This window comes from Salmo salar, chromosome ssa21 (genome assembly GCF_905237065.1).
Source record: "Salmo salar chromosome ssa21, Ssal_v3.1, whole genome shotgun sequence".
Classification (NCBI taxonomy): domain Eukaryota; kingdom Metazoa; phylum Chordata; class Actinopteri; order Salmoniformes; family Salmonidae; genus Salmo; species Salmo salar.
In genome coordinates this window covers 41,265,441-41,291,784 of record NC_059462.1, presented here as the reverse complement: position 1 = coordinate 41,291,784, position 26,344 = coordinate 41,265,441, and the positions used below count along the sequence as shown (strand labels likewise).

At 45.0% G+C, this 26,344-nt stretch overlaps 1 protein-coding gene across 2 annotated transcripts in view; it reads left to right on the top strand.

Annotated features, from left to right (window-relative positions):
- The window catches only part of LOC106582348 (adenylate cyclase type 5), a 132,499-nt gene that overhangs the window by 82,833 nt on the left and 23,322 nt on the right, over positions 1-26,344 (top strand). For both annotated transcript variants that reach the window (XM_014165372.2, XM_014165371.2), the window contains exons 2-5: positions 2,762-2,911; positions 9,483-9,604; positions 23,108-23,219; positions 25,080-25,207. In XM_014165372.2, coding sequence (XP_014020847.1) covers positions 2,762-2,911; positions 9,483-9,604; positions 23,108-23,219; positions 25,080-25,207 — 512 coding nt within the window. The remainder of the gene's footprint in view (positions 1-2,761; positions 2,912-9,482; positions 9,605-23,107; positions 23,220-25,079; positions 25,208-26,344) is intronic.

The following is a 26,344-nucleotide window of genomic DNA, read 5'->3' as shown; positions in this document are numbered from 1 at the left end:
ATTCTGGGATTTTTCTATATTTTTACTATATTTTTACTAATAATAGTGAAGACATCACAACTATGAAATAACACATATGGAATCAGTTATGAACAAATTCCTATTTACAAGGATAGCCTACTCCTTCCTCCCCATCGGGGAATTGAACCCCGTCTCCTGCGTGCCTGCAATATGGAAGACTATCAAATGCTTCTCAAAGATGCCCTCTGGTGATCAAATTAGCATTAACAGAAAACATGGCTGACAATTAGATAATGTGCCACAGAATGCTGCAGCAGCCCGCAAGGTGTGCTGCAGTATGACGCAACTTTTAAAGGAGGAACCACTGTAGCTATATTGGCCGGTGCCAATATATCCTCCAAACACTGGCTTTGAGGGCATAATCACTTTTATTCAATGGGTTACCAACATATTCAAATAATGATTGACATATTTGAATTAAAAACGTTATTTTTATGAATTTATTTATACTATTTCATTCTTCCACGAGATATAGTTTCGACACAAATCTAGGGTTGCTACCCAAGCCGGCTAGTTGTTTGTTCTATCGGTTCGGTTGCCAGAGACGCGACCCGGTCATTAAGTCTAAATGTTCCGTTGCCATGATGGCTGGATGTTCTTATCCCTTGCCTGTTAGCTAGGCAACTTTGGCTAACACAGTCTTCTAGTGATTTGTTTTGGATACATCCATAACAATGAGCATTATAATGATGTGCGATTTCGCCTGGCACAGAATATTTGCTCTCTCGGCAGGCCACTATTGAGAAGAGATAGCTAGCACAATCACTTCAAACTAGGTTTATACAAATCTCTGCTGTTGAAAACCAATTGCTAGTTTAAAAGAAATGGAAGATAATGTCTAGATGCGTTTTATAGTGGATATCAAGTCTATAAATTGTCTGGCTGGGCTGATGAGACAGTGGATTGCCCAGTCAGATGGAACAGAGTAAATAGGCATTTTATCGTCATAGATTTAGCTGGTGGTTACTTGTGGAATAGACACAGTCTGGAATGCGGTTTTAACTAATCAGCATCCAGGATTAGACCCACCCATTGTATAATAGGGTACTCTCAATACTTTCTCTGTCTGACAGGCCCATTTCTCTCAGTGAGGATAATGCTTTCTCTATCTGACAGACCCATTTCTCTCAGTGAGGATAATGCTTTCCTACATAGTTGGACAGACATGCACTCTGAGACGCACACACCCTCACGCTCACACCCTCACACTCACACCCTCACACACACACACACACACACACACACACACACACACACACACACACACACACACACACACACACACACACACACACACACACACACACACACACACACACACACACACACACACACACACACACACACACACACACACACACACACACACATGCCCGCCTGCCTGTGCTCAGTGTGCAGTGTGAGTTTTTCTGGCTGGAGATATGTCTGCAGGAGTACAGTTCGGTTCAGTTGAGAATAGTGGTGTGTATGTCCCGGTGCCCCTGACAGCAGACAGACAGGTTTAATTCCAAATGGCATCCTATTCCCTATTTAGTGCACTACCCATACGGCTCTCTTCAAAAGTAGTGCACTAGGTAGAGAAGAGGGTGTCATTTGATAGCAGACGGTCAGACAGTGTTAAGAGGGAGTTTAGATGCACTGTTCTGCTCCTATTCCAACCCTGAACAGAGGAGAGCAGGGAAACTGAAGGCCCCTCACTCTCCACTCAACAAACATAAATGCTGCGCCAGCAGGCTGAAAAGCATGAACCAAACTGCTCTCTCTCTCTCTCTCTCTCTCTCTCTCTCTCTCTCTCTCTCTCTCTCTCTCTCTCTGTCTCTCTCTCTCTCTCTCTCTCTCTCTCTGTGTCTCACTCTCTCTGTGTCTCACTCTCTCTCTCTCTCTCTCTCTCTCTCTCTCTCTCTCTCTCTCTCTCTCTGTGTCTCTCTCTCTCTCTCTCTCTCTCTCTCTCTCTCTCTCTCTCTGTGTCTCTCTCTCTCTTCTCTCTCTCTCTCTCTCTCTCTCTCTCTCTCTCTCTCTCTCTCTCTCTCTCTCTCTCTCTCTCCTCTCGCTCCCATCAATCTCTTGGCTTATTTTGTTATCTGTCCAATTTAAGTTATTTGGACAGTAGATAAACACAATGACCATTTATGGGAATGTGGTAACGGGGGATACATTTGGCTTGTACTTCAAATCTCACACGGAGATGAAAGTCTGTCATTTAACGAAATTAGTTGTGGAGGGGATCTATCACACCATTTATTGAACACTGTCACATTGGTATAAAGGGATTGGGAGACAAGCGTAGGAATGCGTAATAGGGGTTTTTATGGACCCAAATTACAGCGTGCCATGTAAAGGCACTGGGACGAAGACCAAACAAACACGTATACAAAACACAGGGTTGAGACCCAAACAAAAGAGCGAGGAGTACCTCTAATAAATACACAAGCGCACAATGATAGCACACGGGACGAGACCCGTAATCATCTGCGCAATACACACGGCACGAAAGCCAAAACAACACAGCACAGGTACTCACACGACCAACGGACATTGGAACAATAATCGACAGGACAGTGGTGAACAGAGGGCACATTTATGCAATTACTAATCAATGGGAATAGGGACCAGATGTGCGTAATGACAGTTCTGGAGGGATCCGTGACAAAAACACTCTCTTTTCTCTCTCTTCTTCTATTCCTCCTCACCCTTCCTCTCCCTCTGTCAATCTCCCTCCATCTCTTCCTCCCCTCTTCAGATAGTGTCCAACATCCTGATCTTCTCCTGTACTAACATCGTGGGCGTGTGTACCCACTACCCAGCCGAGGGCTCCCAGAGACAAGCCTTCCAGGAGACCAGGGAATGCATCCAGGCTCGCCTCCACTCACAGAGGGAGAACCAGCAGCAGGTAAGGCATCCAGGCTCGCCTCCACTCACAGAGGGAGAACCAGCAGCAGGTAAGGCATCCAGGCTCGCCTCCACTCACAGAGGGAGAACCAGCAGCAGGTAAGGCATCCAGGCTCGCCTCCACTCACAGAGGGAGAACCAGCAGCAGGTAAGGCCCATCATGGTACTGTGGTGGAACCACAGTCAGTAAATGACTTGACATAGGTAGGCCGAGTTACTGCTGATGTAAAAAGGGCTTTCGAAATACAGTTAATTTATTAAATGAAATGCATGTATTTCCTAATAACCTTTTAACCAAGGTCTGAGTTTTCGTAAGTAACCTTTGGCTTCTGCTCCCTATAGACCAGGGAAGGGCAACTCCAGTCCTGTTCATAGTCAGATTCATGCCTAACATGAGTAGCTACTACCAAGTGCCATATGCTTTATTTGTCACCCATCATAAGCGCTGTCTTCACAGTAACTAGATGAATGGTGACAGTAGGGCTGTGGCGGTCATGAAATTTCATCAGCCGGTGATTGTCAAGCAAATAACTGTCAGTCTCACGGTAATTGACCTTTAATTAATATAAACACATTTAGCATGTCCTGGCTTCCACACATAGCCTACAAGCCACTGATGCAGACCTTTGGAACATCTACATTTTAAAAAGTCAAATAAATCCATGTAATATAGCCTACACCTTCACAACATATCCATTATTTATTTTAAACAGGTCTAAAGAAGCATGATATGAAGAAAATGTAGTCTATTTCAGAAGAACAGAGTAGCATACTCTGAGTTGTCCTTATGTTAGGTCCTGATCTGGCTATGCCATATGGCTGTGGGCTACACTAGTTCATTAAGCAGACAAGATTTGCTTATAATTCTGTGGCATTATTTTATATTATTTTATATTATCATTATTTTATGAAGAATACAGTGGAACAGAGCTGAATAAAATAGAAAGGATATTTTCTTCAAACGATTTGAGGGAGTGCGCACATGTGCTATTCTCTGTTGAGTGGTTAACATAGAAACAGTTCCTCCTATATGATTAATTTAGAGTTATTTATGTAACTTTAGTTGTGATACAAATGTTGGGCTATATGTTTAGATTTGTAATACATTCTAAGGCTGCAAGATGCGACTCTAATGATGATTTGAAAAAGTTGCATGAAAGGCATGAGCTCTGCTTTGTTTTTTACACAGGCTGTACACACTTCATCAGTCTCTCACTCACAATTTGACAAGCACTTGATAATGCCTCGAATTTCACGGCTGCATCTCCTTTGTGTGGACGTAATGCCGCCTAAAAAAATTCATACCTTTTGCGGCCAGTGACCAACTTGCCGAAGCACCTCTCACATTACTCTCAGTCATGTGATCGGGTCTTTCGCACAGGCTACAAGTGAAGACAGACACATCGGGGGCACAACTGCGTGAGTCTTTATCCAATTCCAAGGCGAATATGGAAGATATTGGAAGAACTGTCCATATTTTATTTTTCGTCATCCAACAAGATGAGTAGGCCTAATGAACAGCAAAAGCACTATCCTATGTCCATCTACTATCCCCCATACTACAAAGTTGACTAGTCTATTCTGCGCGAGAAATTAATATTACAAAAATTGTCTGGAACAGTTGTGGGATACGATAGATCCCAAATTAATACAACCACTAGCATCAAAAAACCTGTTTTAAGCAATCAGTCTGACGCAACAGATGAGAACATTTAGCTTAAAATGTTGATAAAATATTTGGTTATTTCTTCACATTATAAGCGCAGCAACGCGCACACGGCAGTAGTGCGCGTTAAACTATAAGCGTGGATGTTCCATTAGCAGGAAAACAAATGTGACCACAAATGTGATTATGCATGTATTGCTTTTATTATAAAGGTGCATTTTTATGGTGAAAATGATCTTCCCCAAACGTGAAACTCAAGCGCTGCATATATATATGCCATTTAGGCTCTACACCCGTTGTAAAGCGGATTAATGTGCTTCATTTTAAGAAGTTATGTGGGCCCTTTTTTTAAAAGGGGGTAGATCAGCTTTAATATTGCAGATAGATTGTAGCTTCCATCGATGTTATTGTCTGCATCACTTCCAATCCCCCATATATTTTTGGGCAAATATATACTGCTCAAAAAAATAAAGGGAACACTTAAACAACACAATGTAACTCCAAGTCAATCACACTTCTGTGAAATCAAATTGTCCACTTAGGAAGCAACCCTGATTGACAATAAATTTCACATGCTGTTGTGCAAATGGAATAGACAACAGGTGGAAATTATAGGCAATAAGCAAGACACCCCCAATAAAGGAGAGGTTCTGCAGGTAGAGACCACAGACCACTTCTCAGTTCCTATGCTTCCTGGCTGATGTTTTGGTCAATTTTGAATGCTGGCGGTGATTTCACTCTAGTGGTAGCATGAAATGGAGTCTACAACCCACACAAGTGGCTCAGGTAGTGCAGCTCATCCAGGATGGCACATCAATGCGAGCTGTGGCAAGAAGGTTTGCTGTGTCTGTCAGCGTAGTGTCCAGAGCATGGAGGTGCTACCAGGAGACAGGCCAGTACATCAGGAGATGTGGAGGAGGCCGTAGGAGGGCAACAACCCAGCAGCAGGACCGCTACCTCCGCCTTTGTGCAAGGAGGAGCAGGAGGAGCACTGCCAGAGCCCTGCAAAATGACCTCCAGCAGGCCACAAATGTGCATGTGTCTGCTCAAACGGTCAGAAACAGACTCCATGAGGGTGGTATGAGGGCCCGACATCCACAGGTGGGGGTTGTGCTTACAGCCCAACACCGTGCAGGATGTTTGGCATTTGCCAGAGAACACCAAGATTGGCAAATTCGCCACTGGCACCCTGTGCTCTTCACAGATGAAAGCAGGTTCACACTGAGCCCGTGACAGACGTGACAGAGTCTGGAGACGCCGTGGAGAATGTTCTGCTGCCTGCAACATCCTCCAGCATGACCGGTTTGGCGGTGGGTCAGTCATGGTGTGGGGTGGCATTTCTTTGGGGGGCCGCACAGCCCTCCATGTGCTCGCCAGAGATAGCCTGACTGCCATTAGGTACCGAGATGAGATCCTCAGACCCCTTGTGAGACCATATGCTGGTGCGGTTGGCCCTGGGTTCCTCCTAATGCAAGACAATGCTAGACCTCATGTGGCTGGAGTGTGTCAGCAGTTCCTGCAAGAGGAAGGCATTGATGCTATGGACTGGCCCGCCCGTTCCCCAGACCTGAATCCAATTGAGCACATCTGGGACATCATGTCTCGCTCCATCCTCCAACGCCACGTTGCACCACAGACTGTCCAGGAGTTGGCGGATGCTTTAGTCCAGGTCTGGGAGGAGATCCCTCAGGAGACCATCCGCCACCTCATCAGGAGCATGCCCAGGCGTTGTAGGGAGGTCATACAGGCACGTGGAGGCCAAACACACTACTGAGCCTCATTTTGACTTGTTTTAAGGACATTACATCAAAGTTGGATCAGCCTGTAGTGTGGTTTTCCACTTTAATTTTGAGTGTGACTCCAAATCCAAACCTCCATGGGTTGATAAATTGGATTTCCATTGATTATTTTTGTGTGATTTTGTTGTCAGCACATTCAACTATGTAAAGAAAAAAGTATTTAATAAGATTATTTCTTTCATTCAGATCTAGGAGTTGTGTTTTAAGTGTTCCCTTTATTTTTTTGAGCAGTGTAAATATATATATATATATATATATATATATATATATATATATATACACACTACCGTTCAAATGTTTGGGGTACTTAAAAATGTCCTTGTTTTTGAAAGAAAAGCACATTCCTCTGTCCAGTGTCTATGCTCTTTTGCCCATCTTAATCTTTTCTTTTTATTGCTGGCCTTCTAGGCAACTCTGCCTAGAAGGCCAGCATCCCGGGGTCACCTCTTCACCGTTGACGAGGAGACTGGTGTTTTGCGGGTACTATTCAATGAAGCTTCCAGTTGAGGACTTGTGAGGCGTCTGTTTCTCAAACTAGATACTCTAATGTACTTGTCCTCTTGCTCAGTTGTGCACCGGGGCCTCCCACTCCTCTTTCTATTCTGGTTAGAGCCAGTTTGCGCTGTTCTGTGAAGGGAGTAGTACACAGCGTTGTACGAGATCTTCAGTTTCTTGGCATTTTTAGCATGGAATAGCCTACATTTCTCAGAACAAGAATAGACTGACGAGTTTCAGAAGAAAGTACATTGTTTCTGGCCATTTTGAGCCTGTAATGGAACCCACAAATGCTGATGCTCTAGATACTCAACTAATCTAAAGTTTTATTGCTTCTTAATTAATCAGCACAACAGTTTTCAGCTGTGCTAACATAATTGCATAAGGGTTTTCTAATGATCAATTAGCCTTTTAAAATGATAAACTTGGATTAACTAACACAACGTGCCATTGGAACACAGGAGTGATGGTTGCTGATAATGGGCCTCTGTACGCCTATGTAGATGTCATAGGCGTCGATGAACGGTGACCAAAATCCAGCAGGTATAGTGCTCATCTTCTTTCTTTATTTTACAGAGAACACTCAAACAAAATAAACAAAACGACGAAACAGTTCCGTAAGGCACACAGGCTATACAGGAAACAACCACCCACAAAAACACAGGAAAAACAGGCTGCCTACGTATGGCTTCCAATCAGAGACAACGAAAGACACCTGCCTCTGATTGGAAGCCATACTTGGCCACACATAGAAACAGAAACATAGAAATAGAAAACTAGAACCAAAATCCCCTAGAACCAAAAACCCCAAAACAAACACCCCCTGCCACACCCTGACCATACTACAATTACAAATGACCCCTTTACTGGTCAGGACGTGACAGTAGATATCCCATTAAAAATCTGCCATTTCCAGCTACAATAGTCATTTACAACATTAACAGCTGTATTTCTGATCAATTTGATGTTATTTTAATGGACGAAAAATGTGCTTTCCTTTCAAAAACAAGGACATTTCTAAATGACCCCAAACTTTGGAACGTTTGTTTACTTATACTGTACATACAGTACTAGTCAAAAGTTTGGACACACCTACTCATTCAAGGGTTTTTCTTTATTTTTACTATTTTCTACATTGTAGAATAATAGTGAAGGCATCAAAACTATGAAATAACACATATGTAATCATGTAGTAAGCGAAAAGTGTTTAACAAATCAAAATATACTTTATATTTGAGGGTCTTCAAAGTAGCCACCCTTTGCCTTGATGACAGCTTTGCACAATCTTGGCATTCTCTCAACCAGAATGCTTTTCCAACTGTCTTGAAGGAGTTCCCACATATGCTGAGCACTTGGAGAAGCCTAATTACCGTGACTAAACGGTCATGTGGAATGTGACTGTCGTCATGACTCGTGACCGCTGGTGTGGCAGTAATTCGGTCAACATAACAGCCCTAGGCAACAGTAATAGTGACTTCAGCTCTCCAAGCCACTAAGCAGAGAGAGCGAGCGATAGAACGACTCATAACCAGCAGCTAATTGGCTAGGATTGACAGGAAGTGAGTGGAGTGTGTGTGTGGGGTTGGTGGCCTATCCTAGCCCCTTGGTAACACCGCCCACCCACGGCTGCTGCTGGGGCGTAAACAGAACAGGAGCTATGTCCCAAATGGCACCCTATTCCATATATGGTGTTCACATTTTTACCAGAGCCCTGTATAGGGAATAGAGTGCCAATTGGGATGCAGCCAAGGAGATGACATCAAGGGCTGGCCCACACTCTTCGGCCAGTGATGACATCTCTCAGCAGATAGGGTCACTGTGGCGTGGGCGTCATGGCAATAGAGGGATGGAGAGAGGGGGCGAGCAGCCATGCGTTTGAGTGCTCAATTACCCAGGTCTTCCCCTGTGGGATAGGCCAAAATCAACACCTCTCCATTTCTCTGTCTCACTGTCTGTCTCGTGTACTGACTCTAATGAACTAAATCTCTGGTTTGTACTTTTTCTCTCTACACTCTCTCTCTCTCTCTCTCTCTCCCTCTCCCCTGCCTCTCTCTCTCCCTCTCCCCTGCCCCTCTCTCTCTCTCCCTCTCCCCTGCCTCTCTCTCTCTCCCTCTCCCCTGCCCCTCTCTCTCTCTCTCTCTCTCTCTCTCCCTCTCCCCTGCCTCTCTCTCTCTCTCCCCCTCTCCCCTGCCTCTCTCTCTCTCTCTCTCTCTCTCCCCTGCCTATCTCTCTCCCTCTCCCCTGCCTCTCTCTCCCTCTCCCCGGCCTCTCTCTCTCCCTCTCCCCTGCCTCTCTCTCTTTCCCTCTCCCCTTCCTCTCTCTCTCTCTCCCCTGCCTATATCTCTCTCCCTCTCCCCTGCCTCTCTCTCTCTCTCCCCTGCCTATATCTCTCTCTCCCTCTCCCCTGCCTCTCTCTACCTCTCCCTCTCCCCTGCCTCTCTCTCTCTCCCCTGCCTCTCTCTCTCTCTCCCCTGCCTATCTCTCTCTCTCTCTGATTTTTTTCTCATTCTCTCTTTCTCTCTTGCTCTCTTGCCTATCTCTCCCCCCTCGTCTCTCTCGCCCTCCATCCCGCTCTCTGTCTTTTCTCTCCCACCTCCCCTCTCTCTCTGCAGGAGCGTCTCCTGCTCTCCGTGCTTCCCCGTCATGTTGCCATGGAGATGAAAGCTGACATTAACGCCAAGCAGGAAGACATGATGTTTCACAAGATCTACATCCAGAAGCACGACAACGTCAGGTACCAGTCACCACTGACGTCATCAGGGAGAGGAGGGACCCATGCAGTCAGTGCCATGCTCCAAAGCTATGTCTAGGTCTTTCCCTTCACCAATTACAGTAACATGCTACTTTTATCAGCATTACCTAGCCTCTGAGGTTCAGCTATACATGCTATCTGTGGTAGTGGTAGGTTCTGTCTGGGGCTTGACTGCAGTGCAGTTGTAGTGGGCGTGGCCAATGGTGCGGTTTTAGAGGCCCTCCTCTTGGCCGCAGAGACTAAATGTTGCTGTTTGAAAGCTAGTTTCATGCAATTCTACACATTTTGCCATGGGGTAGAGAGAACGTTTGACAGTTTTAAAGCTAGTTTTCTGCAATAAAACACATTTTGTCATTTGGCTGAGAGAAAAATGGCAGTTTCAAAGCTAATTTCCTGCAATTCTACACATTTTTCCATTATGCTATCTGAGTGACTCAAACAACAAATTCAATGGGAGCCCTATGCCAATTTTAGATTCTCACTGACTGGTTTTTATTCTGGTGTTTATTAGTTCTCAAAGATGATCTTATCTAAAAATATATAGCTCCATTATCTTTTCTATATACTTTATATCTGGTTTTAGTCGTTTAACTTGACACTGAAAATGTTATACCATCCCCCCCAAAATTATTTATTTAAAGTATTTTTTTGCAGTGGTGGCCATGATTAGCAGCGCCCCTGCTAAATGCATATAGGGGAAACACTGCATATCATATGGAAGGAAAGTTTTTGTGAATAATTTAACATTGAGAACACACAGGCACATGCGCACACACACATAAATCCATATAGCACTAATATGTATCTCTAAAAGTCTATCATACAACCTCATATTTTAAAATGGGTCACACTAGATAAGCTAGCTACGCTGTAGAAAAAGCTAACAATGAGGATGGTTATGATGACGATGCTTTAAATGATGATGCTTTAGATGACGATGGCTGATGATGAAGATGCTGTGTGACGAAGAAGTATTTCTATTTGTGTATTTCGGGGTGATTCTGTCCGGCCCCAGTTTTTAGCTGACTCACTCGGGGTCGGGGATTACTGGCCACTAGGCTAAGCTAAGCTTGGCTGACTATGCGGCTAATACCCTGCTAACGGGAGGGAGGCCTGGGGTAGCGAGCCGCTAACAGCGCCCAGCTGCCCTCAGTAATTGGGGCTCCGCTGAGCAGCAGACAGACAACAGGAAAAGAGAGAGACAGCTCCTGGCAGGTAGAGAGAGAGAGCGATAGATAGAGATTACTCAGTGGCAGAATACCTGACCACTGTGACTGACCCAAACTTAAGGAAAGCTTTGACTATGCACAGACTCAGTGAGCATAGCCTTGCTATTGAGAAAGGCTGCTGTAGGCAGACCAGGCTCTCAAGAGAAGACAGGCTATGTGCACACTGCCCACAAAATGAGGTGGAAACTGAGCTACACTTCCTAACCTTCTGACAAATGTATGACCATATTAGAGACACATATTTCCCTCAGATTACACAGCTCCACAAAGAATTCGAAAACAAACCTGATTTTGATAAACTCCCATATCTACTGGGTGAAATACCACAGTGTGCCATCACAGCAGCAATATTTGTGACCTGTTGCCACAAGAAAAGGTCAACCAGTGAAGAACAAACACCATTGTAAATACAACCCATATTTATGTTTATTTATTTTCCCTTTTGTACTTTAACTATTTGCACATCGTTACAACACTGTATATATACATAATATGACATTTGAAATGTCTTTATTCTTTTGGTACTTCTGTGAGTGTAATGTTTACTGTTAATTGTTATTGTTTATTTCACTTTTTTATATTATCTACTTCACTTGCTTTGGCAATATGTTTCCCATGCCAATAAATCACCTTGAATTGAATTGAGAGAGAGGAGAGAGAGAGAGAGAGAGAGAGAGAGAGAGAAAGAGGGCTCTTTGCTGTGGAGAGAGCGAGAGAGAGAGAGAAATAGAGAGAGGGCTCTTGGCTGTGGAGAGAGAGAGAGAGAGAGAGAGAAATAGAGAGAGGGCACTTGGCTGTGGAGAGAGAGAGAGAGAGGTGATGGAGGGCTCTTGGCTGTGGAGAGAGAGAGAGAGTGATGGAGGGCTCTTTGCTGTGGAGAGAGAGAGAGAGAGCGATGGAGGGCTCTTGGCTGTGGAGAGAGAGAGAGAGAAATAGAAAGAGGGCTCTTGGCTGTGGAGAGAGAGAGAGAGAGAGAGAGAAATAGAGAGAGGGCACTTGGCTGTGGAGAGAGAGAGCGATGGAGGGCTCTTGGCTGTGGAGAGAGAGAGAGAGTGATGGAGGGCACTTGGCTGTGGAGAGAGAGAGAGAGAGAGAAATAGAGAGAGGGCTCTTGGCTGTGGAGAGAGAGAGAGAGTGATGGAGGGCTCTTGGCTGTGGAGAGAGAGAGAGAGTGATGGAGGGCTCTTTGCTGTGGAGAGAGCGAGAGAGAGAGAGAAATAGAAAGAGGGCTCTTGGCTGTGGAGAGAGAGAGAGAGAGAGAGAGAAATAGAGAGAGGGCTCTTGGCTGTGGAGAGAGAGAGAGAGAGAGAGAGAAATAGAGAGAGGGCACTTGGCTGTGGAGAGAGAGAGAGAGCGATGGAGGGCTCTTGGCTGTGGAGAGAGAGAGAGAGAGCGATGGAGGGCTCTTGGCTGTGGAGAGAGAGAGAGAGAAATAGAAAGAGGGCTCTTGGCTGTGGAGAGAGAGAGAGAGAGAAATAGAGAGAGGGCACTTGGCTGTGGAGAGAGAGAGCGATGGAGGGCTCTTGGCTGTGGAGAGAGAGAGAGAGAGCGATGGAGGGCTCTTGACTGTGGAGAAAGAGAGAGGAGAAGTCTGGGGCTGAAAACCTTACAAGTACATTTAGCTATCAGATCCTTGCTTCCTCTGTAATTTAGCATCAAGGACCTTGGATCCTCTCCTTCAATGGGCTTTGAGAGGAATTAAGGAAACAAGGATGGAGGAAGCAATAATTATTTGATGGCTAGTAACCTTTTCAGACACTGTTTCTCTGTGTGCTCCAGTTGGACAGAGGAGAAAGAGTGGAGGGTGTACTATACTGTAAGTAGCCTAGCATGTGATGTGGGGTTGCTGAGAGAGCAGATAGCATCTTGTCCTGCAGCATGTCATGTCCCCTGCTCCTCCTGGCTCAGCTCAGCTCAGCCCTGTCCCCTTTGCTGTTAGTCAGGAGACCTCCCTCCTGCTTTCATGCCTCCACTGTCTCCTCCACTTCTTCCTCCTCCTCCTCCTCCGCCACTTCCTCCTCCCCCACTGTCTCCTCCTCCTCCACTTCCTCCTACTCCACTGTCTCCTCGCCTCCACTTCCTCCTCCTCCTTGAAAAAAAGCCCCACGGCTTTCAGCAATTAGGCCGAAATGTCCCGACTACAAGCGTGTTACGCAAGTTAGCAGCAGTGGGGTGTCGGGATGTTTTGAAGCTGATCTTAATGAAGTGGATGTCTCCTAGAAGTCAGAATAGTGGTGTGTTTTTGTTGTGTTACAGTTTGTGCCAGTGTCCCAACCTTTAGACCTTGAGAGGAGTCAGATACATTAGCTGACTCCTCTCAAGGTCTAAAAGTTGGTACATGTCCTTTGACTGCAGAGTACATTTTTACATTTTACATTTTAGTCATTTAGCAGAGGCTCTTATCCAGAGCGACTTACAGTAGTGAACGCATACATTTCATAAATTTTTTTCACCCCGTACTGGTCCCCCATGGGAATCGAACCCACAACCCTGGCGTTGCAAACACCATGCTCTACCAAATGAGCCACATGGGACCCGTTGTGCTCCAGTCCACGGTGGCATCCAGCCTAGCCAGCCTCTCAGTAGATTACATGACTTAATATCCCCTCTACAGGACCAGTACTGACACACTCGGACACACTGTTCAGCACAACATAGCACTGCAGCAAACAGCACAGAAGATTCTGCAGAGATCTGTTTCAATGTCCACACTACAGTAGCATACCACTTAATGTGAAGATAATCGATTGGATGTTATGCATTCTGGTAGCAAGTGATGTGCGAGTGGACATGGGAACTTAGTGTCTCTTCCCAGCTGATGTTGTCAACTGCTATTGCTTAGGATATTGGTGATGTTCGATGGGGTCGATGGAGTTACCTGGGAGATCCGTTTGTAGTCTCTATGAAAATGGTGGATGCGTTGGTTAAGGTGGCGTCAATGAGAGTAACAAGAAGTGAACAGAAGGAACATGCTCTGAGCCTCAAGAAGATGTCGCATTGGAATGTGTCGTGTGTGGATCTTCGAAGCAAGGCGCCTATCAAGGGTGTTATCTCTGAGGTGGTGCAAGAGTGAATGCAAAGGATATACAGTACGTGAAGAACTTGATCAAGTGGTTGGTGCACACCAAGTGGATGGAGTGAGGAGGAAGCCACCACTCCATCCATTCTATTGTTGTTTGATGAAGAGTCTCTGCCTTCTCATGTGTATTTGGGGTTTATGAAATACCCTGTGAGAGCCTTCGTGCCCAAACCCATGCAGTGTGATAAATGCAAATTATTAAACCATGTGTCGAGTTTATGTAGATGGCATCATATGCCAGCTGAGTCTAAGTGCTGCAATCGTGGTGGTGAACATGCACCCGAATTCCAGAAGTGTCCTGTTAGGGTGAAAGAGACGGATGTGGCCAGGGTAAGGGCTTCCAGCATGTCTCCTGTCCGGAGGCAGTGAGAAGAGTGGAGGAAAGGAGTGAAGTTGTGGAAGTAATGGTAGTAGGAGAAGAGACACCAGATGATGTTCCTTGTCAAAAGAGAGATCCTGACATGTTGCATGTTAAGAAGGTGGACGTTGTAGCGTTTATTGCATTGGTTATCAACTGCACAGTGCAAACAGAGAGGAAATAAGAGGAAATAGGCATCGTTGTGAGTGTGGCTGAGAGTTTTTTGGGACTCTACAAGGAATACTGTCGATGAATGCTCCGTTCTCACAAGCCCCTGAGCCTGTGTAGGGATGTGATTTGAACTGTGACTGAAGGAGTAGGATGTTTATTTTGTATGATATCTGGGTTCCCCCCTCCCTGCAATGGAATATTTTTGTTTCATTACCCTGTACAGTAGGTTGCGGCAATACACCAAGAGGTTGTAGTCGGCCATAGAACCTTAAAGATGAAGAAGAAGCTTAGTCTTCCCAACCCTGGCAGTCATTCTGAATACAGGTTGTGGTTGATCAAAAAAACTAAAAAAGTGGGATATCCCCACACTGGCTGGATTCCAGAAGAGATTACACATCACCTTGCGAGCCATCTTAATGTGACTTGCAGGCCTGATGTGGCCTGTAAACCATGAGTTTCAGGCCATTGTATTACACTCTCAGGAAAAAAAGGTTTAGATTTTTCCCTAAAGGGGTACAAACACTTGTCACTATAGTGGTCATCCTTTTACCTTTAGCTATAAGTGCATAATTGTACCCCAGTTCATACCTCAGGCCACATCAGGCCTGCAAGTAGGGTTGCAAAATTCCGGTGAATTTGAAACCCTACCTGCAAGTCACTGGCTTGCATAGTGATTCAAAAAATCTACCTGCAAAAGAGCCTGCTGGGAAATATGATAATGATTGGCATGGTTTTGGTTCAAAGTGATATATGTGTTTTGGGCCCCTGTATTAGGTTAAAACTAGCCCTCAACTAACACTAACAAATACAGTCATGGGTGGTAACACTACAATTTACTCAAAAGGCAAGGCACTCTGGCAAATATTTGAATAAGGCTTTACACTACGCAGCGTGTTAATTTAACACTGTTGAAGTGTCAATATGGGTCCAAACACTCAACACGTTTAGTGTTGATTTAACACTCTCAGTGTTATTATTATTATTTTTTAACTGCAGAATTTGCTGTGTAGAGCTATTGCTTAGGATATGGGTGATGTTCTTACCTACAGCTATTGCTTAGGATATGGGTGATGTTCTTACCTACAGCTATTGCTTAGGATATGGGTGATGTTAAATGTGACTTAGTTGGCTTAGTTTGCACAGTATCTAACAGACTGGGACTACGCTTGTCTGTGGTGCGTTGCTTGTTTAGAGCTTGGCTTGGACCAGTCTTGACAGGAAGGAGTGCAGCCAGGGACAGAGAGCAGGAAATGCAAACTGACAAGCAACTAAACGTAATAGCTACACTTTGGTTTGGTTGGACATGACAGGCTCGTTACAACGAGAGAGAGAGAGAGAAACAGGCGAAAAGGACTGGACACTATCCTGTTATGACAGTCGTACTAGAACTGGCCTTAAGATGACAGGAGGAGTGGTATAAGAACTGTGAAGATGGGAGGTAGAGAAGTAGGGAGGTAGGGAGAGAGAGAGGGAGGAGGAAGAGAGAGGGGAACGGATGTAGAGTGAGGTGAGTGAAGTGGAGAGAGCCAGGGAGACGGGAGAGCCCAACCATCAACAGTGCTGAAGGGTCAAGCTATAGAGATGAAAAGCGGATTGTCTGTGACAGTGCCAGGAGGTCCGGAGGAAACGCGGTCAGGGAGCAGGAAGTCTCTCTCTCTCTCTTTCGCTCTACATTCTTTCCCGGGGGGATGTTGGACGCGGTCCCTGGTATGGCTGCTGTATTCATGCGAACCAAGGCTTAGCTAACAAGCAAGCGCTGAGGCAAACTGGAACAAACAACTTTCTAACAACGTAATGCCTTTTGCTCTGTTGCAGCTCTGGTGTCACGTTTCAGCTGGAACTCTGGGTTTCAGCAGTTTCAGCCCAAGCTGTAAAAGGGTTGTTATTCCATCCTGGGCCTTGTTGTTGTTGTTTTACAGAATTAAGGTTTCTCCATCAAAGTGCAGATTATCCACCACTTGAACTGATTTACAACATATTTACAGTAGTGCAAAACACAGAGTTAGGACAGTGTACCTACCTCATGTGGTGAAGTGATTTCACAATAATGAACCATCTGACGTGTTTCTCTCAGTGATGACGTCCTGTTTTTGTGAATGTATTTTTCTTGTGAATGTCTCAAATCAAGGAAATCATTTATACAGTAATTTATAGTACATGTTTGTTTCTACATAGTAGACAATTAACTTACGTTCTTCTGACATGAAAGACCTGCTCAAGGGTAGTATTGAATGATGGACACCCATGAGTCTCTGAATGCCTTGCGGTTTGTTCAGTAGCCTACTGTAGGTTACTATGAGATTAATGTCCCTTTAGAGAAAAACATCAGCGTTTTAGGATATACATCCATCCAAGATCTGATTAGTCATCCCCTAGGTACTAATTACATAGATTTTGAATACATGACATAGCTCTTTCTACTGCTTTTTCCCCGCCCGCTTAAACCCCTCCAAACCAGCCCAGATATACATCTATGGCCCTGCCCTAAGAGAATGGAACATACTGCATTCTGGGAGGTAATATTTGTGGTGATCTTAATGCGCTGGTTGTGGGAAACACACGGATTGTATTTGTGTCTAAATATAGCCTCCATGGCGCCCCTGTCCTCAGTTAAAGTACAAGCTGGATGTGGTCTGGACTGGTTCATATGATCTGCTTCGCTTATGTCTGTGTCAACCAGCCAATCCGGGATCACACAGAAAACAGACCGGGGGACTGGACATTACAGTATAATTCCCCTGACATAACCTGAACGGAGACAAAAAACGAGAGAGTATTTTGTTGTCATCATTTGACAAACAAAACATTTATCTAAATACAACAGTGGTACTGGTGGAGCTTCCATTTTCAATCAAGGCAGTCTTGAATGATGAAGAAAACAAATTATGAGAATGCAGCCTTTAAGTTGTCGTTGTTTATTTGTCTTGGTTCAAACCCAGAATGGGTATCCACATCCACACAGATCCCAGATCAGTTAGAAGGCAGCATCCCCTCTCCTCTCCTCTGCTATGCTCCTATGCTCTCCCCTCCATAGGTAAAGGTAAGTAGTAGCTCCAGCTAAGAGAGACCACAGTCACTGGATTCTCAGGTGTCAGAAATACGGGAGTACAGGACTACTGGGAGTAGCTCCAGCAATACGGGAGTACAGGACTACTGGGAGTAGCTCCAGCAATACGGGAGTACAGGACTACTGGGAGTAGCTCCAGCAATACGGGAGTACAGGACTACTGGGTGTAGCTCTAGCAATACGGGAGTACATGACTACTGGGAGTAGCTCCAGCAATACGGGAGTACGGGACTACTGGGAGTAGCTCCAGCAATACGGAAGTAGAGGACTACTGGGAGTAGCTCCAGCAATACGGGAGTACAGGACTACTGGGAGTAGCTCCAGCAATACGGGAGTACAGGCCTACTGGGAGTAGCTCCAGCAATTCGGGAGTACAGGCCTACTGGGAGTAGCTCCAGCAATACGGGAGTACAGGCCTACTGGGAGTAGCTCCAGCAATACGGGAGTACAGGATTACTGGGAGTAGCTCCAGCAATATGTCTTGTCCCCAGGCATGGCTGCTAATGGTAAAGCATGGAGCATAGATCCGCCACGCTGATCCTCAACACAGGGGCCCCTCAGGGGTGCGTGCTCAGTCCCCTCCTGTACTCCCTGTTCACTCATGACTGCACGGCCAGGTACAACTCCAACACCATCATTAAGTTTGCTGATCACTGACAACGATGAGACAGCCTATGGGGAGGAGGTCAGAGACCTGACTATGTGGTGCAAGGACAACAACCTCTCCCTCAATGTGATCAAGACAAAGGAGATGATTGTGGACTCCTGGAAAAAGATGACAGAGCACGGCCCCATTCTCATCAACGGGGCTGTAATGGAGCAGGTTGAGAGCTTCAAGTTCCTTGGCGTCCACATCAACGACAAACTAACATGGTCCAAGCACACCAAGACAGTTGTGAAAAGGGCACGACAAAGCCTATTCCCCTTCAGGAGACTGAAAAGATTTGGCATGGGTCCTCAGATCCTCAAAAGATTTTACAGCTGCACCATCGAGAGCATCCTGACGGGTTACGTCACTGCCAGGTATGGCAACTGCTCGGCCTCCGACCGCAAGGCACAAAAGAGGGTAGTGTGTACGTCCCCGTACATCACCGTGGCCAAGCTTCCTGCCATTCAGGACCTCTATACCAGGCGGTGTCAGAGGATGGCCCTAAAAATTGTCAAAGACTCCAGCCACCCTAGTCATAGACTCTTCTCTCTGCTACCGCACGGCAAGCGGTACCGGAGCACCAAGTCAAGGTACAAGAGGTTTCTAAACAGCTTCTACCCCCAAGCCATAAGACTCCTGAACAGGTAATGAAATGGCTACCCAGACTATTTCCACCCCCCCCCCCAACGCCGCTACCACTCTCTGTTATTATCTATACATAGCCCCTTTAGCAACCCTACCTGCATGTACATAATTACCTCAATTACCTCGACACCGGTGCCCGGCCCGCACATTGACACATTGACTCTGTACTGGTACCCCCTGTATATAGCCCTGCTATTGTTATTCACTGCTGCTCTTTAATTATTTGTTTTTCTTATCTCTTACTTTTTTCTTAATTTGTATTTTTGAGGTATTTTCTTAAAACTGTATTATTGGTTAAGGGCTTGTAAGTAAGAATAATACAACAGGTATTCGGCGCGTGTGACAAATACAATTTGATTTGATTTGATGGAGCTGGGCTGTATGTCTCCAGGCAGGGCTGCTAGTGGTATGGAGCTGGGCTGTGTGTCCCCCCCAGGCAGGGCTGCTAGTGGTATGGAGCTGGGCTGCTAGTGGTATGGAGCTGGGCTGTGTGTCCCCAGGCAGGGCTGCTAGTGGTATGGAGCTGGGCTGTGTGTCCCCCCCAGGCAGGGCTGCTAGTGGTATGGAGCTGGGCTGCTAGTGGTATGGAGCTGGGCTGTGTGTCCCCAGGCAGGGCTGCTAGTGGTATGGAGCTGGGCTGCTAGTGGTATGGAGCTGGGCTGTGTGTCCCCAGGCAGGGCTGCTAGTGGTATGGAGCTGGGCTGTGTGTCCCCAGGCAGGGCTGCTAGTGGTATGGAGCTGGGCTGTGTGTCCCCAGGCAGGGCTGCTAGTGGTATGGAGCTGGGCTGTGTGTCCCCAGGCAGGGCTGCTAGTGGTATGGAGCTGGGCTGTGTGTTCCAGTGAGACTCATGTGAGCCTGTTTATCTCTGAAGCTGCTATTTTCCAATGCTGCTCTTTTTCCAAATAGCATTCAAGTTTTCTTAGATTTGTTGTGGTGTCTTTCCAATAGGTAATATATTTTTATTTTTGCTTGGTGATGATTTGGTTGGGCCAAATTTTCTGAGTGCTGTTCTGTGGCTCTATGGGGTTGGTTTGGGTTAGTGAACCGAGCCTCAGAACCAGCTGACTGAGGGGACTCTTCTCTTGTTTCATCTCTTGACATTGTAGAGCTGTGTAATGACATTTGGTGGCGCTTTTTTCTATTCAAGTAAGGAGCGGGTATTGGCCAAATTCTGCTCTACATGCGTTATTTGGAGTTTTTCTTTGCACTTGCAAAACTCTGCATGCAGTATTTCTAATGGATGTTTGTCCCATTTGGTAAATTGATTATTAGAGAGGGACCCCATACTTCGCTGCCATATAGTGCAATTGGTTCTATAACTGATTAGATTTTATTTTGACAGATTCTAATTGGAATTTCGATTTTAATGTTCCTTTTAATGGCATAGAATGCTCTCTCTCTCTCTGTGTCGATTTCTCTCTTTATCTATCTCTCTCTCACTCCTTCTCTGTGTCTCTCTTTCTCTTTCACTCCTCTCTGTGTGTCTCTCATTCTCTCTTACCCTCCCTCCCTCCCTCCCTCCCTCCCTCCCTCCCTCCCTCCCTCCCTCCCTCCCTCCCTCCCTCCCTCCCTCCCTCCCTCCCTCCCTCCCTCCCTCCCCTGCCCTCTTCTTCTCCATCTCATGATGAAAGGAACTAGTATTTCAAAAGATATCATTACTTAATGTTAGTCCCCTCCCTTTTTAGGTTCATGTAATAGTAGTTGTGAGGTCAAACGTGGATCTGTTCATTGACAGCAGCCTCTAAACATCCTGTCTATTGAGTACTCCTTTAAATCTACATTTACATTTTAGTCATTTAGCAGACGCTCTTATCCATACATTTCATTTCATACATTTTTGTTTCTGTGCTGGCCCCCCGTGGCATAGCTGGCCCCCCTGTGCTGGCCCCCCGTGGCATAGCATGTTCTCCTGAAACCATTCAAGCGTTCACAGTCAACCGTCAGAGACTTAGTTACGGAACAGAGAGCCACAGCGTCCCTGAGAACACCGTGATCCTAGTGTCAAGCCAACCTGACTCCCAGGCAGTCCCACCATGCCTTGGCCTAGTCCTGAAATCGACCTGTCGCTGCCACTCTTTGTCTCCAGATTGAATATAGAAAAGTGAAACTGGTTGAGCAGATGAGCTCATCTTCATCCACACTGTATAGTGTTGTGAATTTATCCTGTCCCACCAGTCCAGGGGTCTATAGACTGACAGATCAGTTACCTTGTTCTCAGGGAAAATGACATGCCTCAACACATTCTCTCTCAGTGTTGGGTGAGGACAGCCTCTGTTCTGCAACACCATTGGGTCATAAATGTATTTTTCATTAGCATAGATAACTAACACTCAGCACAGTCACATTGTCAGAAATAATTGTATTTTTCAATAGCACTTTAGCGCTCATCACAGTCAGTCAGTCACGTAGTCAGGCCGTTGGCATGATAATGGGGCTGATGTATTAGTATAATATTGATACGATAAGGTGCTCTGGTGGCTGCTATTACTGTAGAAAATCAGAATGTCTTGCCAATAAAAAGGTACCATTGAATTTAATGGACCAGTGGCAATTAGCCCTGACTCAGAGCCACCTCCGTAACAGTGGTAACGGCTGATGCCATTCAGGAAAAGTGGTGCATCATGGCTATTGGGGAGGGATGCAATCATGACTTTCAGACTATCCTATAATTCTTCCACTTTATACCCAGTTGTATTATTTAAGGGTGAAAAATAGGATAGAAACGAATGTAGTTTTTCATTCAAATGCTCTATCTGTTCATTAATGTCTGGTTGGCTGTAAGTTTTTATTTTATTTTTTATTTCACCTTTATTTAACCAGGTTACTGATACTGTGCACTGTGCTGAGTTCAATGTCTGGTTGGCTGTAAGGTACTGAGCACTGATGCTGAGTTCAATGTCTGGTTGGCTGTAAGGTACTGAGCACTGTGCTGAGTTCAATGTCTGGTTGTGTCACGTCCTGACCGGTAAAGGGGTCTTTTGTCATTGTAGTATGGTCAGGGCGTGGCAGGGGGTGTTTGTTTTGTGTGTTTTGGGGTTTTTGGTCTAGGGGATTTTGGTTCTAGTTTTAATTTTCTATGTTCCGTTTTCCAGGTTTGGCCGAGTGTGGTTTCCAATCAGAGGCAGGTGTCTTTCGTTGTCTCTGATTGGGAGCCATACCTAGGCAGCCTGTTTTCCTCTGGGTTTTGTGGGTGGTTGTTTTTCGTATAGTCCTTGTGTCCTTACGGAACTGTTGTTTGGCGTTGGTTTATTTTGTTTAAGTGTTCACTCGTATTAAAAAAGAAGATGAGCACTATACCCGCTGCGCCTTGGTCTGTCCTTTACGACGCCCCTGACAGGTTGGCTGTAAGATACTGAGCACTGTGCTGAGTTCAATGTCTGGTTGGCTGTAAGGTACTGAGCACTGTGCTGAGTTCAATGTCTGGTTGGCCGTAAGATACTGAGCACTGTGCTGAGTTCAATGTCTGGTTGGCTGTAAGGTACTGAGCACTGTGCTGAGTTCAATGTCTGGTTGGCTGTAAGGTACTGAGCACTGTGCTGAGTTCAATGTCTGGTTGGCTGTAAGATACTGAGCACTGTGCTGAGTTCAATGTCTGGTTGGCTGTAAGATACTGAGCACTGTGCTGAGTTTAATGTCTGGTTGGCTGTAAGATACTGAGCACTGTGCTTGCAAGTAACTGGAGATCTCTCTCTCTCTCTCTCTCTCTCTCTCTCTCTCTCTCTCTCTCTCTCTTTTGCATTTCTCACTCTGTCTCTGTGTCTCTGTGTCTCTGTGTCTCTGTGTCTCTCTCTCCCTGTTTCCCTGTCTCCCTGTCTCCCTGTCTGTCTCCCTGTCTGTCTGTCTCCCTGTCTGTCTGTCTCCCTGTCTCCCTGTTCCTGTCTGTCTGTCTGTCTGTCTGTCTGTCTGTCTGTCTGTCTGTCTGTCTGTCTGTCTGTCTGTTTTTTTGTGTTTCTCACTCTCTTTGTCTCTGTGTCGCTCTCTCTCTGTCTCTGTGTCGCTCTCTCTTTCTTTCTCTCTCTCTCTCTGTGTCTCTCTCTCTGTGTCTCTCTCTCTGTGTCTCTCTCTCTCTGTGTCTCTCTCTCTGTGTCTCTCTCTCTCTCTCTCTGTGTCGCTCTCTCTCTCTCTGTGTCTCTCTCTCTCTCTCTCTGTGTCTCTCTCTCTCTCTGTGTCTCTCTCTCTCTCTCTCTGCGTCTCTCCCTCTCTCTGCCTCTGTGTGTGTGTCTGTCTGTCTCTGTGTGTGTGTGTGTCTGTCTGTGTGTATGTGTGTGTGTGCGTGTGTCTTGCAGTATCCTGTTTGCAGATATTGAAGGGTTTACCAGTCTGGCGTCCCAGTGTACTGCCCAGGAGCTGGTGATGACTCTCAACGAACTGTTTGCCCGCTTCGACAAGCTGGCTGCGGTGAGAGCACACACACACACTCTCTCTTACACACACACACACACACACACACACACAATAGCTTATTTTGTGTATTTTACAGTACACAAAAAAAATGGGGGTTCCTCAAGGGTTCTTTGGGAAGGGTGATGCTTCTGTGTGGAACCATACTGACCCAAAGACCACTGAGCCCTTCAATGGTTCTCTGCCGTTAAAAAAAGGGTTATTTTCTCTTTTAGTGATAATTCAAATCTAGGGGCGGCAGCTCATTTGAATGTTTTGGGTTTGTTCACAGCTATTTTTGTGCAAACGTGAGTGAGAGTGTCATTTCAGTTGATCTAATATGTTGTGGTATGCCAATACATGTTATATATGACAATGACCAGTGATGGTGTCTTGTGTCTTGTGAAAGACTCACATTTGGCCTTGTGTCAATTGAGAATGATTGACTAAGTCAGTAGTTCTCATTCTCTCCTCAGGGACTCCCAGCTGTTGCAGAGCTAGCATACCTGATTCAACTTGTGAAACAATAATAAAATCTGAATAAAAACCCTGTATGGTTCTACAAAGAATCTTTGAGATTGAGAAAGGTTCTTTATAGAACCACTCTTTATAAAGGCTTTATAAAGAACCATAAAAAAGGGTTCTATGTAGCCCCAAAAAGGGTTGTAACCATAGCAGAATTTTGGTGTTTTATAGAAGCTTTTTTTAATGGTTCTTTATAGAACCTTAGGAAAGGGTTCTTTATAGCACCATACTGGTTCTATTTAGAACCTTATGAGTATGGCTCTTTGTAGAACCATCAAAAAGGGTTCCGCTTTGGTTTCAAGCCAAAGAACCCTCATTTGGCACTATATAGAAGCATCTGTTTTTAGTGTGTAAAACAACGATAATGGAGTGCCGTAGAACTTTCTCCTCACAAAGCCCTGTTGTTTACAGTGAGAAGGAGGGACATTATGGCACATAGTTATTAAGAAGCCTTTTACACTGCAGGGAAATTGTATTAAAAAAATATTAAATTGTTTTATAAAACTATTTATAACATACTGTATAAAGAGGGCTTTTTGCAGTACCAATTCTGAGAAAAGGAAGAACAGTAATTCCTTGAATATGCTTCCAGACCTTGACGTTCACACTGGGAACAATTTGTTTCCGATGTCATTCAACACTAACCGATGTGAAAGTCCAAACCCTTAAAATATCTGTGGCATGAGGGATATGGTATTTAGACTTGGTATTTATTCATAAGTGACAGTACATTATATATGGGTAACAATGCTCTGTATGTATCATACTACATACATGGCAGATCTTCAGTTTTATCCTAAGTGTTGGTAAAATGTGAAGCCAGCATTCTATAGCCTAGATACAGTATATTTGTCAGGTTTTAAATGCTAAGGAATTATTTTACATTTTACATTGACATTTTAGTCATGAAGCTTTTATCCAGAGAGACAATACAAAGTGCATTTCAATAAGCTGGCAAGAAACAACCTTATTGTAATCATGGTATGTAAAACCCTCTACTGTATTAAGGAAATGCGATTAACACACTAACACATTCTGTGTACGTGTGTGTGCATGCATACATGTGTGTCTGTGTGTCCAATACGTGGACTTGTATTACTATCCTCGTGGGGACCTGAAATCCCCCAAAATCCCCACAAGGATAGCAAAACAAGGACAATTCTCCCTCTTGGGGTCATGGGGACCCCACAAGGACAATGGCTATTTTGGGCTTAGGGGTTAGGTTTATTAGGGTAGCAGTTAAGGTTAGGGTTAGGGGTTAGGGTAAGGGTTAGGTTTAGTGTTAGGGGTTAGGGAAAATCGGATTTTGAATAGAAATAGATAATGAAAGGTATGCTGTCTGTGTGTCAATAGGAAAACCACTGTCTGCGTATTAAGATCCTGGGAGACTGCTACTACTGTGTGTCTGGACTGCCAGAGGCTCGGGCCGACCACGCATCCTGCTGTGTGGAGATGGGGGTGGACATGATCGAGGCCATCTCGTGAGTATGACATGGCCACATACAGTGCCTTCAGAAAGTATTCATGCCCCTTGACTTATTCCACATTTTGTTGTGTTACAACCTGAGTTCAACATGGATTAAATAGATATTTTTTCAAACCCATCCACAAACAATACCCCATAATAACAAAATGAAAATATTTACGTTTACATAAGTATCCAATTGTCCTGCTGAAAGGTCAGTTTGTCTCCCAGTGTCTGTTGGAAAGCAGACTGAACCAGGTTTTCCTCTAGGATTTTGCCTGTGCTTAGCTCTATTCCATTTATTTTTATCCTAAAAAAACTCCCTAGTCCTTGCTGATGACAAGCATACTCATAACATGATGCAGCCACCACCATGCTTGAAAAAATGTAAAGTGGTACTCAGTGATCTATTGTGTTGGATTTCAAATCAAATCAAATCAAATGTTATTTCTCACATGAGCCGAATACAACAGGTGTAGACCTTACCATGAAATGCTTACTAACAAGCCCTTAACCAACAATGCAGTTCAAGAAATGGAGTTAAGAAAATATTTACTAAATTGACTAAAGTAAAAAAATATATATTTATTAATAATAATAACAATAATGAGTCTATAGACAGGGGTACTAGTACCGAGTCAATGTGCGGGGGTACAGGTTAGATGAGGTAATTTGTACATATAGGTAGGGGGTAAAGTGACTATGCATAGATAATAAACAGCGAGAAGCAGCAGTGTAAAAACAAAAGGGGAGTGTTTCAATGTAAATAGTTTGGGTGGCTATTTGATTCATTGTTCAGCAGTCTTATGGCTTGGGAGTAGAAGCTGTTAAGAAAACTTTTGGTATCGCTTTCCCCGGTACCGCTTGCTGTGCGGTAGCAGAAAGAACAGTCTTTGTCTTGGGTGACTAGTCTTTGACTGTAAGGCACTACAGAGGGTAGTGCATACGGCCCAGTACATCACTGGGGCCAAGCTTCCTGCCATCCAGGACCTATATACACCACTTTATGGCTACCGACGTGAGTGCTACGGGGCGGTAGTCATTTGGCAGGTTACCTTCACTTTCTTGGGAACAGGTGTTATGTAGGTATTACAGACTCAGTCAAGGAGAGGTTGAAAATGACAGTGAAGACACTTGCCAGTTCATACATGCA